Consider the following 18,308-nt stretch of genomic DNA (forward strand, 5'->3'; position numbering starts at 1 on the left):
TGAAATCATTTTTAATGTGTATACGTATACTGCGGATTCACTCACAAAATGTAACTGAATTGAGCTGAGGGTAGAGCTCAGCTAGTGGGCTGCTTGCTGGCATGAATCCCCGGGTTCAGTCCTCAGCACTGAGTTAAACTGGTTGTGGTCATGCGCGACCGTACCTCAGCACTTGAGATGTGGAGGCAAGAGGCTCCGGAGCTCAAGATCAGCCCTGCTTACATGTACATCTGTATGAGGGTAACCTTGGAGTTACAGACAGCTATGAGTTGCCGTGTGGGTGCTGGAAATCGAACCCTGGACCTCTGGAAGAGCATTCAGTGCTCCTAACCAATGTTCTCTGGCCCAACGAAACATTTTTTTAATTAAATGAAAATTTTGCTCCTGTTAGTGATCTAAGTTTTGCCAAGCATTTTGAAAACTTAAATGTATTTAATGACAGCACGGGAACTTTATTTTTATCTCCACTTATGAAGAAATTGGACTGGTCCTCCGGCTAATTTTAACTTGTCACAGTACATCTTTGTTTTGCAATGTGTCTGCCTACATCTAAGGTACACAGTACAGGCTCTTCCTGCTTCTAAATTGGGCTACTTGGTGTGTTTATTTAGCAGTTGCGTTACTCAAGTAACTCACACTCTTTTTAGGCCAACTTGAAACCAGAGAGCAGGAAAACAAGTCCCGATGGGGCTTGTGGCATTGCCGCAGGTGGCTGGGCCGGTTCCCACCGAGTGACCTGCAGAGTGGTCTCTGTATCAGGGTCTCACCTGTAGGATTGCCCACACATCCCTTGTTTAGTGTGGTACACCCTAGTAAGTGCTCTGGGAAAGCCAGCCCTGACTTTGCCGTTGGACTGTTCCCTCCGCATCAGGAAAAGAGGAGAACACTCCCTCCCCACACCGGGAAAGCTAGGTGTCCCTGTGCACTGCACAGTGCTATGACAGCTTGATGGTTGACTTTCTTAAAGGGTGATACTTCAAATGCAGAAAGAAACAGCAAGGTCCAAAAGGAATTGTCAGTGTCTATCACAGAGAAATCACCCACAGATGCCAAACATCTGTGAATCCAAATAATGATTACCTTTGGAGAGAAACAGATCTCAGGCAGATAAGCACAGATATCTTTTTAAAACATTTTTATTTATTTGTGCGGGGGAGGGGGAGCGGGCAGGGGGAGTTGTGGATGCCACAGTGGAAATCAGAGGACAACCTGTTCCAGTTAGTTCTCCTTCCACCATGTGGGTCCCAGAGAGCAAAGGCAGCTTGCTTATCTTATCAGCCTTGGCAGCAAGTGTCCCTAGCTGCTGAGCAGCTTGCTGGCCTGGGCCTGGTCGCCCTGTAGATTAACCTGGGTTGAGGAAGTGGCTCAGTGGGTAAGACACTGGCCACCAAGCCTGAAGACCTGAGTTCAGCGCCTCTAAACCACATGGCAGAAGAAGGAAAGCCACTGCCAGCTGCCCTCTGATCTCCATACCCATGCCAGCGGGAGCACAGCTGCACACATGCAGTGGGTACTCTACAGCAATATAATTAAATGCTTAAAAAAGAGTTAACCTGTAAGGGGTCACCAGCCTCTGTGGTTCCCACTGAAACCTGTGTCTTTGTGGGGACGTGGGCATGAGTGCCGGTGCCTATAGAGACAACCGTAAGCTCTGATCCCCTGGAGCTGGAGTTACAAAGAGTGTGAGCCACCTAGCATGGGCCCTGGGATTTAGCTTTGTCCTCTGCAGTAAGCAGTACATACTCTTAACTGCTGAGCCATTTCTCCAGCCCTTGCTCCTGTGTAAGAAGCAAGAATGTGATCCCCTAAAATAGCTGTTACCTTAAGTAGTTTAAACAATTATAATTGAGAAAGAAAGACTGGTCTTACACTGGAATTTTTTCTTACACTGGACTTTTAATCATAACCATTGATCCAGGCAAATTACATGTGCCTTTTTCTGTGTGCATTAAAATATCCATAATTGGGCTGGTGAGATGGCTCAGTGGGTAAGAGCACTGACTGCTCTTCTGAAGGTCAGGAGTTCAAATCCCAGCAACCACATGGTGGCTCACAACCATCTGTAATGAGATCTGACTCCCTCTTCTGGAGTGTCTGAGGACAGCTACAGTGTACTTACATATAATAAATAAATAAATAAATATGTTTAAAAAATCCATAATTAAACGTTCTTAGTGTCATTTGTATATAAGGAGTAAAACATTATATAGGCATATATAATATAAATAAACAGCATAAAACAAGCCTACATACATTTTAAATACATGTATAATTTCAAACACAACTTCATGCTGTGTTTAGAGAATTCCTTCTAAGGGCTGGAGAGATGGCTCAGCAGTTAAGATAGACTGTTCTCTAGAAGATCTGAGTTCGGTGTCCGGAACCTGCATCAGGGATGCTGCTCATAACTGCCTGTAACTCCAGCTCTCGGGGATCTGATGCCCCCCAGCATCTGTGGGCCTACACTCGCATGCCCCTACCCCATCTCCGCACACATACACACCATTAAAAATAAAAGAAAACTAACCAAACAAAAGCCTCCTCATAAAATACCATCATAGAACCCTTTATGGGACGTTTGTATACATATAGTACGATGTTAAATCAAAACATTAAGATATGAAAGTGCATGAGGGAAATATGTTTTGGGAATGTGGAATGAAGCTCTGCAGTAGGATGCTAGCTTAGCCTGCACAAGAGCCTGGTTCAGTCGAGCACCACACTGAACCACAAAAAAAAAAGTTTTTGAAAAAGCAATCAATCAAAAAATCTGTGTTCATACATTTGTACACATATACAAATAGTTAAAATGTCAACACTGGAATTATCAATATATTTATATCTCTGTTTTCCCAAATGACCCACAATGAAAATAGTCACTGTGATAATCAGGAAAAAAGATTTTTAAAGATTTGCTTCTGTTTTTATTTATGTGTATACATATGCCACATGGCTTGCGGGGGGGGGGGGGGGTGACTGTGGAGTCCAGAAGAGGTCAATAGATCCCTTGGTGCTGGGAATTGAACTCAGGTCTTCTGAAAGATCAGCAAACACTCTTAGTGGCTGAGCCATCTCTCCAGACCCCCTGGGAAAAGAATCTTTTTTTTTTTTTTTTTTTACATTTACCCTCAGAAAAATACTTCTTAAATGCAGACTCATGTTTGCATGGCTGTAAAAGTTTACTTAATTTGTGATGTTTCTAGGGGCAATCACCATGGCTTTGCTGGAAAACCTGGTGGCAGGGAACGTGTACATTGTCAAGATATCTGCGTCCAACGAGGTGGGAGAAGGGCCCTTTTCAAACTCCGTGGAGCTGGCCGTCCTCCCCAAGGATGCTTCAGAGTCGAACCAGAGGCCCAAGCGTTTGGATTCTTCCAATGCCAAAGGTCTGGATGCTGCCACGGGCACTGTTTTTTTATCCCTCAGACTTGACTTCAGCTCCCGCAGTTGCCACCACCCTGAACCTGCACTTGGTGAGGTTGTGAGGTTGCAGGACTGCCTGGCTCTCTCCTGTGGTCCTAGAAGAAAGGGAAAATCACCTCAAAATGAACTTTCAGCTCCCAGACCACCGTGCTCCCAGTTGTTTCCCCAGCTGCGGAGCCACTGGGCTGGGTGAACTACAGGCTGGTGGGTGGAAGCATCCTGGGAGGTTCTGAGGAAACCAACAGCAGCAGTAGCTGTGGTACCAAGCCTGGGAGGAACCTGGTTTTTATTAAGAAAAAGCTCTCCCAGACAGAAAGTGGTTTTTAATCCAAAAAACAGTTGGAAGAGAAGGGGGGAAAGTGGCTAAGCAGCAACTCTCCCCCATCCTCCCCCGCGGAGGGGGCACCAGGGAACCAGTGCCCTCTGGGGTTCAGGACTAGACACCTCTTGCTGCCTTTCTGTGAACTGAAGAGCAGCGGTCACTAGGCTGAGAGCCACAGAATAGTCAGTGGTTCCTGTGGAAGAAGGCAAGAAGAGCAGACGGTCAGAATTAAGAACTGGAAGGAGGTTACTGCAGTAGCCACCTTATGGTTGGGGAAGAGGAGAGCACCCTTGTCCTTGCTTGTCATTAACTTTGCTCAGGGGCTGGAGAGATGATTCATCAGTTAAGAGTGCTCACAGCCAGGCTGGCGAGATGGCTCAGTGGTTAAGAGCACCGACTGCTCTTCCGAAGGTCCTGAGTTCAAATCCCAGCAACCACATGGTGGCTCACAACCATCTGTAACGAAATCTGATGTCCTCTTCTGGAGTATCTGAGGACAGCTACAGTGTACTTACATATAATAAATAAATAAATCTTTAAAAAAAAAAAGTGCTTGGCAGGGGACTAGAGTTTGATTCCCAGCATCAGGGAGACCTGACACCACCTTCTGGTCTCTGTGGGCACTGCACACATACACTCAGACTATACATACATTTTAAAAAATGAATCTTTAAAATTAAATAAATTCTAGATTAGTGTTCATTATTTGATGATATAGTCTCGATATTGAGTATTGGAAAATGACTTACATGATCAATGCAAAAACTAATGCATGACTTTTCCGCTTAGATGTAGTATCAAAACTGAGATAAAGGCAAATTATAGCAAAGCAACTTTCTGAACTGTGATATGTGGAATGTGGTTCTTTCCTTCTTAGTAAATAAACATGCTCTCATTCTAGTTTATTCCGGCTATTACCATCTGGACCAAAAGTCAATGACGGGCATCGCAGTAGGCGTTGGCATAGCCTTGACCTGTATCCTCATCTGTGTTCTCATCTTGATCTACCGAAGCAAAGCCAGGTATGTTTCCCTGGTCGTAGATGCTGGTGTGGGGCCGGGGTGATGGCTCACAGGTATAGCATTTGCTGTGCCAAGCGTGAGAACCAAAGGTCCCAGGACCTGCAGTGAAGCCAGGTGGGTGTGGGGCCAGCCTTTCATTCCAGCTTTCTAGAGGCAAAGGCAACGAAGTCCCTGCGGCCCAGTATGCCAGTCTAACAGAAGTGACGAGTTCCAGGGTCATTGAGAGACTGTGTCTCAAATGTAAGATGGGAAGTGATTGAGGAAGACCCCTGGTCAACCTCGGCTCTCCACATGTGCATACATGCAAATGCACATGCATCTCACACACACACACACACACACACACACACACACACACACACTCAGACACACACAAAGATACTTATGCAGAGAGATGCTGTCATGGTTAAAAATATTTAAATGACAGCAGCTGCAGGAAACAAATTGAAATCAAGTGCCTTGTAGCATAACTGGGTATTTTTCTCCTTGAAATGAATGCTATGTTATGGGGTTTTTACAGCCTGGAATGTGCTGAATTTGTACTGAGATCATTTTCCAGCCATTTCAGGGGAAAATGCTGTGCCAATAAAAATCCCTAAATGAGGATTTGGTTCCTGCGTTTCTGTGTCGTTCTGAGAAAATGAGAAGGACATTTGAGAGATTGGCTTTTGCTTTTGTGTCCGTTTTAATGGCACACTTGATCCAGCACGCCCCTCCCCCCAGAAGAAGGATGTCATGTCTAAGGGATGGTACCAGAACTGCCTCAGGCGGCACAGAACAAGTGGCTGGGATCCCAGACAGCATTGAGGCTGATGAAGTAGCTCGGGGTGTGTTAGCTCTTAGCTGTCAGGCAAATCAAACACTGCAACAGTGAGCGAAGTTAAAGATCTCGTATTTAATTAACAAAGGTTTTGAGACATAGGCATTCAAGAACCCCGTTGTCTTAAAACCTGTGGGCTAAAGAGCTAGCTCAGTTAGTAGAATGTTCTGCTAGTATCATGAAGCCCTGGGTTCAATCTTCAGCGTTCCATAAAGCCAGTTGTGATTTTTGTGTGCTTCTCATGGTAGTAGTCAGGACATGGAAGCCGAGGGATCAGAAGTTCAAGGTCAAGGGGCCTTCAGGGTGGCTCGCTGGATAGAGGTGAGCCCAATCCTCAAAACCCACAGGGTAGGAGTGAACTGAGTCTTGCTAGTTGTCCTGTGAACTTCACATGTGCATGTACATGTGTGTACATGCACACACACACAGAATAAATAATGTAAAGTTTTAAAATGAAAAAAAAAAGTAAATTCTTAGACATTTCTGCTACAAGTTTTAGGCCAGTCTGGGATACATGAGTCACTGTCTCAAAACAAACAAACAAACCTGTTATGGTTTGGTACACTTGCCCATGCCCATTGAAATGAGAAGGTTTGCTTATCAATGTTTCAGGAAGTCATCCGCCTCTAAGACAGCGCAGAGTGGAACCCAGCCGTTATCCCAAGCCAGTGCCTCTGTAGCAGCAGGGAGTGACATGGGGAAGAACCTGGAGAGAGCTACAGAGACTGCAGAGTCCTTGGTACCCATGATGCCCAGCAGCTTCATTGACGCGAAGGTTCGCTACGTAATGCTTCTTTGTTTATGGGAAGTTACCTCACCAGGAAGGTGTGTTGAATGTGTTGTATAATCCACCCACAGTCTTCAGAGAGAAGTTGAAGACACATCAAAGTACGAAGGATGGAAGATCCAGGAAGAGATGGGAAAGACAGACGCCATTAGATGGGATTCTCTGAGCTATCATTAGCTATAGTTTAGTGTAACTGGGCTCCCTCTGCTCATGGAATCAACACTTAGATTATTTTACTCTGAGTTTTATGGTTGCCTGAAATGATGCTCAGAGCACACCAGGGACAAAGAAGATTTTTAAAAAGATTTACTTAAGATTTAAGTTTTTTTAAGATTCACTATAAGTCATATATATATATATGAGTGTTTTGCCTGCATGTATATCTGTGCAGCACATGTGTGCCCAGCGCCCAAGGAGGGCAGAAGAGGGCATCAGAACCTCTGGACCTGGAGTTGCAGATGGTTGTGAGCTGTCATGTGGGTCCTGAGAACTTGTCCTTGGTCTTCTGAAAGAAGGGCCTGTGCTTTTAAGCACTGAGCCATCTCTGTGGCCTCCAAAAAAAACATTGTTTTAAAATAAAAAGGATCAGGGCTGGAGAGATGGCTCAGCCGTTAGGAACAGTTTCTGCTATTTCTGAGATCGCAGGATCCCTTCTGGCACCCACATGATGTAACTCCACCTTACAGGGATCTGACTCCCTCTTCTGACCTCCTCAGGCACGTGGCACACGTGCTTACAGACAAAACCCTTGGACACATAAACGGAAAATAAGTAAAGTTCTGCACAGGCACCTAAAGCGCCTTCTTCCCTTGATGGCCAAGGAAGTAGAATGTTCCGAGGAATGTCACCAGAGGATGCTGCCTCTTGTCTTTGCCAACAAGTGCTATGGAAGCCAGCTAATGCTGGTTAGCCTTGTCACATTCTCACAGGAACTCCAAAACCATGCACCACTAACTGCAGACACACCCACCTCAGCAAAGAATGTCTTCTAGACTGTAAAAGGATTCTTAGAAAAGACAATGGTGTAACAGCTGCACCCTGTGTCCTGCAGAGCTGAACTAGTCAGTAGGCAGCCTCCCATGGAAGTCAGCCCTGGGTAAGCCGTCCTTCACGGACCCTTTCCGGACGTGACTAAAACATTTTAAGTTTTACTAGAATTCATAGTAATCTTTTGTGTTTCTTTATTTTGTGTTTCTGACGTACGTGAGCATTTGTATGTCGTGGTGCACACGTGGAGGTCAGAGGGCAGTGTGTGGGAGTCGGTTCTCCCCTTCTCTTCTATGGGTTCTGGGGATTGAATTCAGGTCATCAGACTTAGTAGCAACTGTCTTCCTTCTGCTGAGCCACTTTGCCTGCCCACAAGTTTATATTAATTTTATACAGTCATGTAACAGACACAGTATACTCATATCCATCACAATGTTACATATTGAATTGATTTCTGGTGTTCTGATTTTGTTGTTTGCAGCCTGTTTAAGGATTTTCTCTTCTCCCCTCCCTGCCCCTCCCCTCCTCACCCCTCTCTCTCTCTCCCTCTCTCTCTCCCTCTCTGTCTCACTTTCTGTCTCTCTCTGTCTCTGTGTGTGTATCTCTCTCTCAAGGCATGTAATCATGCCTCATTCACTATGTAAACAAGATAGCCTTGGAGTCCTGATTCCTCATCTCTATCCCTACCTCTTGAGTTCTGGGGTTACAGGCTTGCACCTCCACACCCTGTTTACATGGTTCTGGAGATCAGACCCAGGACTGGCTTCATACTAAGCAAGCAGTGTACAAGTGAGCCTTGTCCCCAGCCCTAGAATCCAAAATTTCTAAACACTAGCACTTATTGTGGTTCTCTTATCATCAGTTTGGTAGCAGATGCAAGAAAAGATAGGGGAGAGGCATAGTAAAGGAGAAAATGGAGAGGCGAGGCAGCAAGTCTAACATCAAAGATGGAGAGCAGCTGGCGGCTGGCCAGTCCCATCGGTTGGCCTGCAGATGACACCTCACTTTTGGTTAAACATGGATCCAGGACATTGTTTCTCTCTACTGCTATTAAGATATTTTAGTCACGTAAAAAAAGGTTGAATCATTAACATCTCATCATAATTCCAAATGCTTTCTTTCTGTAACAGAAAATGGTATCAGAACTACCCTTTATGCCAAATAGTTCATTGTGCTCAGAGCCTTTAAAAAAGATAGGAAGTAATTTTAAATAAGCACATAGGGAGAAAGGGTTGGGGGTAGGTACGGAGTAAACCAAGCTGGCTGTGGTAGGACATTCCTCTCATCCCCTAGTGCACAGGAGGCCGAGGAGCCAAGACCATGAGTTCCAGGCCAGCACCGGCTACATAGGGAGACCAGTCTTAAAAATTAATTAATTAATTAATTAAATTAATAAATGAATAAATCTGACATTTTTTTCTTGTGATGTGTATTGGTGTTTGTCTGCACATGTCTATGCACCATACATGTGCCTTGTGTGTATCTTAAGCTAAAGTTATGGATAACTGTGAGTCACCATGTGTGTGCGCTGGAAATCAAACCCGGGTCCTCTGGAAGAAGAGGCCTGGTTCTCTGAGCCACTAAGCCATCACTCCGGCTCCAATATGTTTTTGATCACAAACAAATGACCTGAATATATATGTTTTTTCCCCATGTAGGAGAGGTCACCATATGTGACCATTGTCTCCTTTGGATATATAAAATCTTTGTGTACTTCTTTCGAAACTGAAATCTCTGTCTAACACTGAGATACTTTCCCTTTTTGTTTCCCCAGGGAGGGACTGACCTGATCATCAATAGCTACGGTCCTATAATTAAAAACAACACTAAGAAAAAGTGGCTTTTTTTCCAAGACACTAAGAAAATCAAAGTTGAACAGGTAATCCACCCATGTGAGGAGAATCCTTTACAGTCTGCGGCATAAGAAATGATAATTAGAAATACAGGGAGTTGGGGGGGGTGTAAATGAAGCGGTTTTGACTGACCTGGTTCGATTCTGACAGTGGAGAGCTGTGGTGGGTGGAAAGAAAGTTCGGACAGTAATCTGAGATGTGGTTTTCAGTGGGGTGTGAAGACTTAGAAGAGAGGGATATAAGGAGTTATATCGGAATAACCAAAGGGCTTGTTATTTTTTTCTTTTTATTTATTTATTTATTTATTTATTTAGGTTTTTCGAGGCAGGGTTTCTCTGTATAGCCCTGGCTGTCCTGGAACTCACTCTGTAGACCAGGCTGGCCTCGAACTCAGAAATTCGCCTGCCTCTACCTCGGCTTGTTATTTTTATTTGGTTGGTTGGTTTGGTTCCATTTTTTGGGAGGGGGGGTTGGTTTGGTTTGGTTTTTTTGTGTTGGTTTGGTTTGGTTTGGTTTTGGTTTTGAGCCAGGATTTCTTTGAGTAGCTCTGGCTGGCCTCTAACTCACAGATCCACCTACCTCTGCTTCTGGAGTGCTGGGATTAAAAACCTGTGCTACCACAGTCCGCCTTGTTATTTTTTTAAGTCTTTGTTTTGTTTTGTTTTGTTTTGTCTTTTTAGTTAACATATGTGTGCCAGTAACTAGTCGCCCCTGGGAACAGAGCACTAGGAGGCCAGCCTAGGGTGTTGGATCACCTGGAGCTAGAGTAACAGATGATTGTGAATCACCAGATGTGGTGTCCTATCAGAGCAAAATGTGGTCTTAGTGGCTGAGCCATCTCTCCAGACCTGCCAAGGAAGGTTCTAGTTCAGAAGTGCTCCCAGTCACCTAGGGGGAGCCACTGATCACACAGACAGTCCATTTATGACATGCCTTTTTTTTGTTTATTTTGTTTTGGTTTTTGGTTTTAGCTTTTCCAAACAGGGTTTCTTTGTGTATCCTTCTCTGTTTTGTAGCTAGCTCAATGGATCTGGTTTGAATTGAACTCAGACATCCGCCTGCCTCTGTCTCCCAAATGCTGGGATTAAAGGCTTGCACCACTCCCGCCAGCACAATGGGAGTTCTGGAACTTGTTCTCGAACTTGAACTATTTGCTATCTCATGGCTACCTTATCTATTCTTGCCTAGACTCAAAGAAGATTTACTCAGGCCGTCTGCTTTTACCAGCCGGGCACCACCGTGCTGATCAGCGATGAAGATTCCCCCGGCTCCCCAGGCCAGACCGCCAGCTTCCCAAGACCTTTTGGGGCTACTGCCCTTGACACAGAGCATTCAGCGAACAGTGAAGGCAGCCATGAGACAGGGGATTCCGGAAGGTTTTCCCATGAGTCCAATGATGAGATACACCTGTCCTCCGTCATCAGCAGCACGCCCCCCACCTCGAATCCCCTCGCTGGTGGCGATTCTGATGGGGATGCTGCACCGAAGAAGCACGGAGACCCTGCGCAGCCCTTGCCAGCTGAGCAGACCTCAGCTCCGCAGACATCTGCGGGGCTGCGATATGCTGCCGAGGGTTTTCCGGTCTAGACAGCCACGCTCAGGGATTCACAACAAGCACCTGTTCGAAGGACAATGAGCAGGGAGCCAAAGCCTTTTGTGAAAATCTTGATGTCTTACTGTTTATTGTTTGTTTTGTTTGTTTGTTTTTTATCTTTTTTTTTAAACTATTTTTAAGCTTACGAATTTTGAATGTTTCAACTGTCAACAATGTGAAAAAGGGCAGTCAAGATGCTTGACTGGACTCTAAGATAAATCACTGGAGCGGAGGGAAGACTGCCTAAGCCCTCTGCTGAATAGCTACCTCAGTTTGCTGTGGGCAGACTCTGAAGACAACTGTGCTGCCTTCTTCGAGTGCTGGTTTCTCTCAGTGGCATAACCAGCGGGACTTGCTAGTGACGCTGTGTGTCCATTGTGTGTGTGCTGTGTGTGACTGAAGGAGTCCGATAGGTAGGAGAGGAAAGATGTTGATCTGAAGCTCTGATTTTTTTTTTTTTTTTTTAAAGAACCGTGATAATGTAACACCTCTGGCTGTGAGGAGAAAATATGGGAGTATATTTATTTGAATGGAAGAAACAAATACGTCTCTTTGGAGAAGAGAACATTCCATAGTACATAGGGGATCGTGTCCTTGCAAAGCTGTTGGGTTTGGGACACCAGAGCAGGAGAATTTTGCTCCAGCCTGCATCAGCCTGCCCTCAGCCTGCAAAACCACCTTTCCCTTTGCTCCACAGCCGGCCAAGGGCTGCGCTGTCTTGTGGAACGTTTTCAAAGTTTACAGAGCTAGCTGCAAAATACAATGTAGGAAAGTGGATTTTTTTTTTAATGGTTCAGATTTTCTTTTTTAAAATCTCAGTTTGGCTTCAAATGGGGCAAAGAAGAAATGTTATTAAATATTAAGAATGAAGATAAACGAAACAGTAGAGATTAAGACAGACTTGAGGTTTTCATAATAGCAGTGCCTTCCATTGTGAGAAATTTTGCCTTATACCTTTTTAATATTCACGAAGATGTTTAGGAAAAAAGGTACCAAAAATTTGCCTTAAAAAAAAAAAAGCTTGGATCTTAGCGATAGCTGTGCTATCTGGCACCTTGATGAAGCTGCTCTCTTTTTGAAGCTCAGGTTTGCTCCCTATCACCCTGGCGGCTGAACTCTGGCTTCGTAGCCCACTAACACTCCAGAAGCGAGTTCATTCTCTGGTTTAAAATCAACAAATTGTCTCCTCTTCTGATCCGGCAGCCTTCTCCGTCACAAGGCAACATGCTAGGTGCCGAGCCACGTGGGAAGGACAAAGACTGAGCTGTGAAAAGAAGAAACAAGTCCTTAGCCTTTTAAAATCATGAGTTTTGCCCTCCCTGAAATTTTTTTGGAAGTGGCTTTGAATTGCATTTTAAAAGAAAAGCCCTCCGTGGGTTTTCCCTTGAAACCGTCCCTCCATGCACAGACAAGGCAGGTCCTGCCAAATGGTGTTATCACCCCAGTGTCATCTATTGCGAAAGCCTGACACTGCCACAGTTTTCATCGTCATTCTAAGTTTTGTGCCAAATTGGACTTTCTTAGAAGCCCAGGCACTACTCAGCACAGTTCTGTCCCATTCACCATGGGCTTCTCGGCAAAATGGGGGGAAAAAAGAAAGAAGAAAGAAAAAAAAAAAAAGCAGAGCTTTAGGTAAACAGTCGGAGGGGAGAAAAAATGGCTTCCTTCCCCTGCCTTCGCGCTCCTGTTTATACTACCTCCTTTTTAAAGTTATTCTAGTGTTATTGTTCTTTCCTGTACTCAGGGACTTTTTTGTTACTCTTGAGCTCATGTTGCATGGGCGGGTGCATTGACAGGGTATGGTGGTGTTTGGTTCGTAAGTAGAAGTACGTGGGCCAACTTCTCTCAGTATCTAAAATGAAGGGCACAATGGGATCACAAGTCAGAAGCAAACAGATCGAAAAGGGGAAAGCAGGTTTAAGGCCATGCATATTTAAACCGTGTTCCCTGCCTGGATCATCCGAAAGGCTGGGACAGGACATTTCTGGAAGAACGTGCTCTGTTTAATGATAAATAGGCCCTTAGTTATGATAGGTCTTTAGCTTATAATTATTTACTAGTTCATTTTTTGTTCTTATACAGACTTTTCTGTCAATTCTGTTACCAAAGAATTTTCAGTAGACAGTAAAATTTCTATGATAAGTACCTTAAATCCAATTCACTAGAAACAGATATAGACTCGAATATAAACAATTTCTAACCCTAATCTGAAGGGTTTATATTGATAGTTAAAATTAATTAGGCTAGTGACATAAACTACCTTACCGTCACCAGAGTTTAAAATAAATTTTAATTTCCTTGCCAGCATATGGTTACAAACTCTTTAAACTGTAAGGTTTTTTTTTTCTCCAGCAAGTAACGAAACCTTCAACTCTATAGTATTAATGTATTTTCTAATTGTTGAAATTACTTGTTGGAGAGAAAAAAATAAATATTACTACTAATGTCATGGACTAAAGTATTTAATGTTCAACAGAGGTTTTAGGCTTGGTGAAAGCCAGCCTCTCTGAAGTCTGAAGTACGAAATTCCAACTAAAGTGTGAAGGTTATCATGTCTTCCTCGAGGTTTCATTATTCATCGTATTCAACTCCAAATAAGCTGACATGCAAATTAGAAACTGTTTCATTTTCCAAAAACGTATTTGCTGGAAGCGGTGATAACCTGGCTGCCTGTCATTTTTTAATGTCAAATATTACAATATACTGCTCATCGGTATTTTCATACCAAAGACCATTAAAATATATAGTTTAGCCTGTAAGTAAAGATGAGCAGGTTTAAAGTAAATTTATTTAGAAACAGATAGGGAATATAGCTTTAGTGGCAAAAAGAAAATATCAAAAGGCTAAGTTTACATAGTTAAAAGCAATACAGTTATATTGGTATTTATCAGTGTTTTTTATTCGAGTACTTTATATCAGCAAATTAAAAAGAAATTAAAAACCAAAGATATTTAAGGTTACCTCAGAATATAGGAAAGTTTAGCTGTACATTGAACTGTTGTTTGTTGTTTTGTGTTAACAAACTGTCTCTCCAGAACCTCTCCTCTGTGCAGACAGCGTCCTGAGGATTTATTTCCATGGTGTCTGCTCACTCAGTCTCAGGTGTGTTTTTACTACATGGTGTGCTGCTTCCATACAGCCTGTGAGGGTGATAGGTCGGCAGAGAGAGCATCAGGCTTGTCTGTATTGTGGGAACCCCTACATCATTCTAAGTCGTCTGCATTCCTATGTAAAGTCCTTCTCTAGATACTCAGACAGCTTGAGGAAACCAAAAGGTGCCACTGTTCGGACGGGCAGTGCTTTGGGTTCAAATACGGTTCCTAAATCATAAGATTTTCATTGCGTCGAAAAGCTGGCTTTCGATCTCAAGTGAAACCCTGTTAAAGTGCCAGGGGGTGAGATGCTCCTGATGTGTTTGTTAGAAGCTCTCTTGCCTTTACCTCAGACACGAGCAATGGCAGCAATGCAGCAGAGACTGGGGTACGCACTGCTGTCTCTCTTCTGCAGGACTTCTGCAAACAGCATAAAAAAGGCTCATAGCTGACCAGTCAGGAGCACCGCTTAAGTCCCCGCCATTGGAAACAGTGCTTCCTGTCATCGAAGGCTGGGGTGGTTCACTCCTGTCATCAATTGCAGCAGTCGGAGGAAGGGGGCAGCATGCATTTTAGGAAGTCAGAGCCTGCTGTAATTCATGGTTCGATTCTGTACATTTGCATATCATCAGATGTCCATTTTGAATACCAGATGTGGAAAAAGAGTTTGAACTGTATTGTAAAGAGCTGGTACCTGAAGCAACCATGTATTTTGCAAGATTTTCTTCCTGAAAATTTACTACATGCATCACTGATAAAATTGCTTTGGTAGAAGTAAAAAAAAAAAAAAAAAAAAAAAAAAAAAAATCACTCCTGGGCTGTGTGAGCACAGAGTGGTGGGTTCTGGAGACCACCACCCATATCTGTCTGTCTAATTGTGAATTTTGTTGACATTTAGAAGGCAACCATAGGTTTTATGCCAGGTTGTCCATGCTCAGGACACAAGTTCACAGGCTATCGCCATGCTTCTGTTACAGGCTTATCTAGCAGACGGGTACTGAATTCATTTTCTTGCAATTTTTCTAACAAACCAGCACGAACTTAGTGTCTGTAAACAGCACCGCACAGTGTTGAAGGTCTGTAGGTCAGAACTCTTTCTTTTTGAGGCAGTTTCCTGCTGTAAAACCCTCTCTGTCCTGGAACCTGCTGTATGTATAAACCAGGCTGGCTTTGAACCAGTGGGGACCCTGCTGCCTCAGCCTATCTTTAAAAAACAAAACTGCTTTTCAATGGGTTTTTCTTATTTGCCCTGTCCTGTAGTATCTGGTCCATTCCCAAACTAAAACCCTTCCTGCAGATAAGCCTGAACACAGATGTGCCTCTGCCTCTTAGTAGGGCTTAGGAGATATATTAAGAAAATGTGTCTGTCAGTTACTGTTGTTGGACAAAAGTTTATGTCTGTATGTGTAGGAATTTTTTTTCTATTTCAAAGATGTGAATTTAATGAAGTGTGGGAGCCAGTTAAGTTATTTTCTGTAGTGGGTGTTCTGGGTCCTGCCACTCTCTGCTTCCTTGTAAGGGCACCATTTCCTGGCTTCCTGGTGGACTGTGGAGCTGGGTTACATTCGATTTCTGCTTGTCTCAGGGGACCAGCTCTGCAGGCTCCATCTCATGAAGAAAGTGAATGTTTGCCTTGATTTTGAATGTATTTTTAAAAATGTCTTCTTAAAACATATTTTTTGTTTAATAATGTGGGTTTGTTTTCTTTTCCTAGCATGATAGTAAATATTGCTTAGTACCCCACATCCCTACCCTACCCCTGGAAGTTTATATTCTACCCTACAGGTCATGCCAAAAATGAATAAAAGTTTAAATGCCAAAATGTTTATTGAAACTGCTGTCTACATATTGATTGATTGCACAGTTTAAATAAAACCTTTCCTTAGTTTTAAAAAAACAAAAACAAAAAACCAAAGACATGCGTTTTTCTTCTTTGGATGCTAGAGAATAAAAAACTTGGTTGGGGGTGGGGCACCCTTGATCCAAGCACTGGGGAGGCAGAGGAAGATAGATCTCTGAGTTTAAGGCCAGCCTTGTCTACAGAGTGAGTTCCAGACAGTCAGGGCTACACAGAGAAACCCTGTGTGTGTGTTTGTGTGTGTGTATGTGTGGAGAGCGGGGAGTGCTTCAGTGGAGACCATCTATAGCTGGAGCCAGAGAGATGGCTCAGTGGACACAGCACTTGATGAACAAGCAGACTGACCTTACTGGAGCCCATGCAAGGTTGAAGGGATAAAAATGACAAAATTGCTCTGACCACCACACCTGTGATGGCACTGTACACACACACTCTCTCTCTCACATTCACACATCTTAAAACACACTAGTAGCAATAAGTAACATTTTTTTCTTTTTTTTTCAACATTTTGTTTTTATAAAAATATAACTGTGAGGGCTGGTGAGATGGCTCGGCAGATAAGAGCACCGACTGCTCTTCCAAAGGTCCTGAGTTCAAATCCCAGCAACCACATGGTGGCTCACAACCATCCGTAACAAAAATCTGATGCCCTCTTCTGGAGTGTCTGAAGACAGCTACAGTGTACACACATATAGTAAATAAATAAATCTTTAAATATATTATATATATATATATATATATACACACATATATATATATATAACTGAAAATTTTAGCAAGTTTGAGTTAATGAATGGTAAAGTCCTAAACAAAAGAGAAAATATAATACAATACCCTCTATTATTTTTATTTTTTAAAGATATATTCTTTATTTTATATGTATGAGTATTTTGCCTACATGTATGTATGTGCCAAGTGCCTGCTGAGATCAGAAGGTAGTCCCCAATCTCTGGAACTACAGTCATTGTTAGTTTGAGCTGCCATGTTGGTGCTGGGAACTGAACCTGGGACCTCAGCAAGAACAGCAAGTGCTTTAATTACTGAGCGAGCAGTGTCTCCATCCCAAGTTTTACTTTAAAGTGTGTGTGTGTGTGTGTGTGTGTGTGTGTGTGTGTATTGTGAGCTGCCCAGTGTAGGTGCTTGGACAGCAAATGGTGTTCTCTGTAAGGATAGTACACACCCTTAACCAGTGAGCCATCCCTCCAGCCCGAATTACACAACTTAGAGTGCACAGGGTTGCCCTTGCTAGAAGTCTGAACAAATATCAGAGTGAAAATCCTACAGGCCATGTTCTTTAACCCCAAGATAATGAGATGAAAAACTAATTATGGAAAGGAGAATGCTAGACACTTCTGAATAATTTATGAGTCTAAACATCCAAATGAGACTAAAACAGAACGGAATGGAACTAAGACAGCAGAGCCGAGCCGTGACTGAGTGTGTGCAAACAGAAGAAAAGGCATTCATGGCTACAGTAAAGTAGTACCTAGGAATACAACTCAAGTGTGTACATTAGGAGGAAATACAGGGATGGCTCAGTGGGTAAAGATGATTGCTGCCGTCTAATGATATGAGTTCAATCCTGGGGACCCACAGTGGAAGGAGAGAACTGGCTCCTGAAAGTTGTTCTCTGGCCTCCCCACATGTGTGCATGTGCTCACAGATACACAAAATAAATGTACAAAAGAAATGTTTTAGAAAGAATCGAGGCTGGGCAGTGGTGGCGCATGCCTTTGATCCCAGCACTTGGGAGGCAGAGGCAGGCGAGTTTCTGAGTTTAAGGCCAGTCTGGTCTACATACAGAGTGAGTTCCAGGACAACCAGGACTACACAGAGAAACCCTGTCTCAAAAAACAAACGAAGAAGGAGAAGGAGAAGAAGGAGAAGAAGGAGAAGAAGGAGAAGAAGGAGAAGAAGAAGAAGAAGAAGAAGAAGAAGAAGGAGAAGAAGAAGAAGAAGAAGAAGAAGAAGAAGAAGAAGAAGAAGAAGAAGAAGAAGGAGGAGGAGGAGGAGGAGGAGGAGGAGGAGGAGGAGGAGGAGGAGGAGGAGGAGAAGAAAGCAAGAAACTAGAAAATCACTATAAGCTCCAAAGACCAATTGACACTCCAAATAAGCCGGGTGCTGTAACTTTAATTTTTTTCAAACGTTATTTTTGATAATGATTCTTAAATGCCTTTTAGCCCACTACCCACCAGTGGGTAAGAAAGGATACAGGGTCGGGGTCGGGGGGTGGACCTGTTTAGAAAGGTTCTTTGGAGTTATTCCCATCTGTGTTGTCTGGAAATCAGTAGTTCAATTCACAGGTTAGCTGCAACATCTCGATCCACTCACAAACACCTCACAGATACACCAGCAGTCCAGTTCGGAGGAGTCAGGTTAGCAAACAGAATCAGCAGTGGTGGCACGACCTAGCAAAGACAGCCAGGCCTCAGCCTCTGCAGGAGGGGGGGGGGGGGAATGCCAGAAGTTCTCTGCTGTGCCTCTCTCAGGGAAGTGAAGATCAGTGAAGATCAGTTGCACAGCTAGCTGTCCCAACAAGCCAAGCTTTGT

The 18,308-nt window shown here is 43.6% G+C and overlaps 1 protein-coding gene across 1 annotated transcript in view; it reads left to right on the forward strand.

Annotated features, from left to right (window-relative positions):
• Prtg (protogenin) overlaps nt 1-15,806 on the forward strand; it is a 110,034-nt gene extending 94,228 nt beyond the window's left edge. Inside the window, exons 16-20 of the mRNA NM_175485.4 lie at nt 3,204-3,386; nt 4,647-4,767; nt 6,200-6,362; nt 9,136-9,240; nt 10,403-15,806. Coding sequence (NP_780694.3) covers nt 3,204-3,386; nt 4,647-4,767; nt 6,200-6,362; nt 9,136-9,240; nt 10,403-10,801 — 971 coding nt within the window. The 3' untranslated portion in view covers nt 10,802-15,806. The remainder of the gene's footprint in view (nt 1-3,203; nt 3,387-4,646; nt 4,768-6,199; nt 6,363-9,135; nt 9,241-10,402) is intronic.
• Nucleotides 15,807-18,308: the final 2,502 nt, after the last annotated feature.

Source organism: Mus musculus, chromosome 9 (genome assembly GCF_000001635.26).
Source record: "Mus musculus strain C57BL/6J chromosome 9, GRCm38.p6 C57BL/6J".
NCBI lineage: Eukaryota > Metazoa > Chordata > Mammalia > Rodentia > Muridae > Mus > Mus musculus.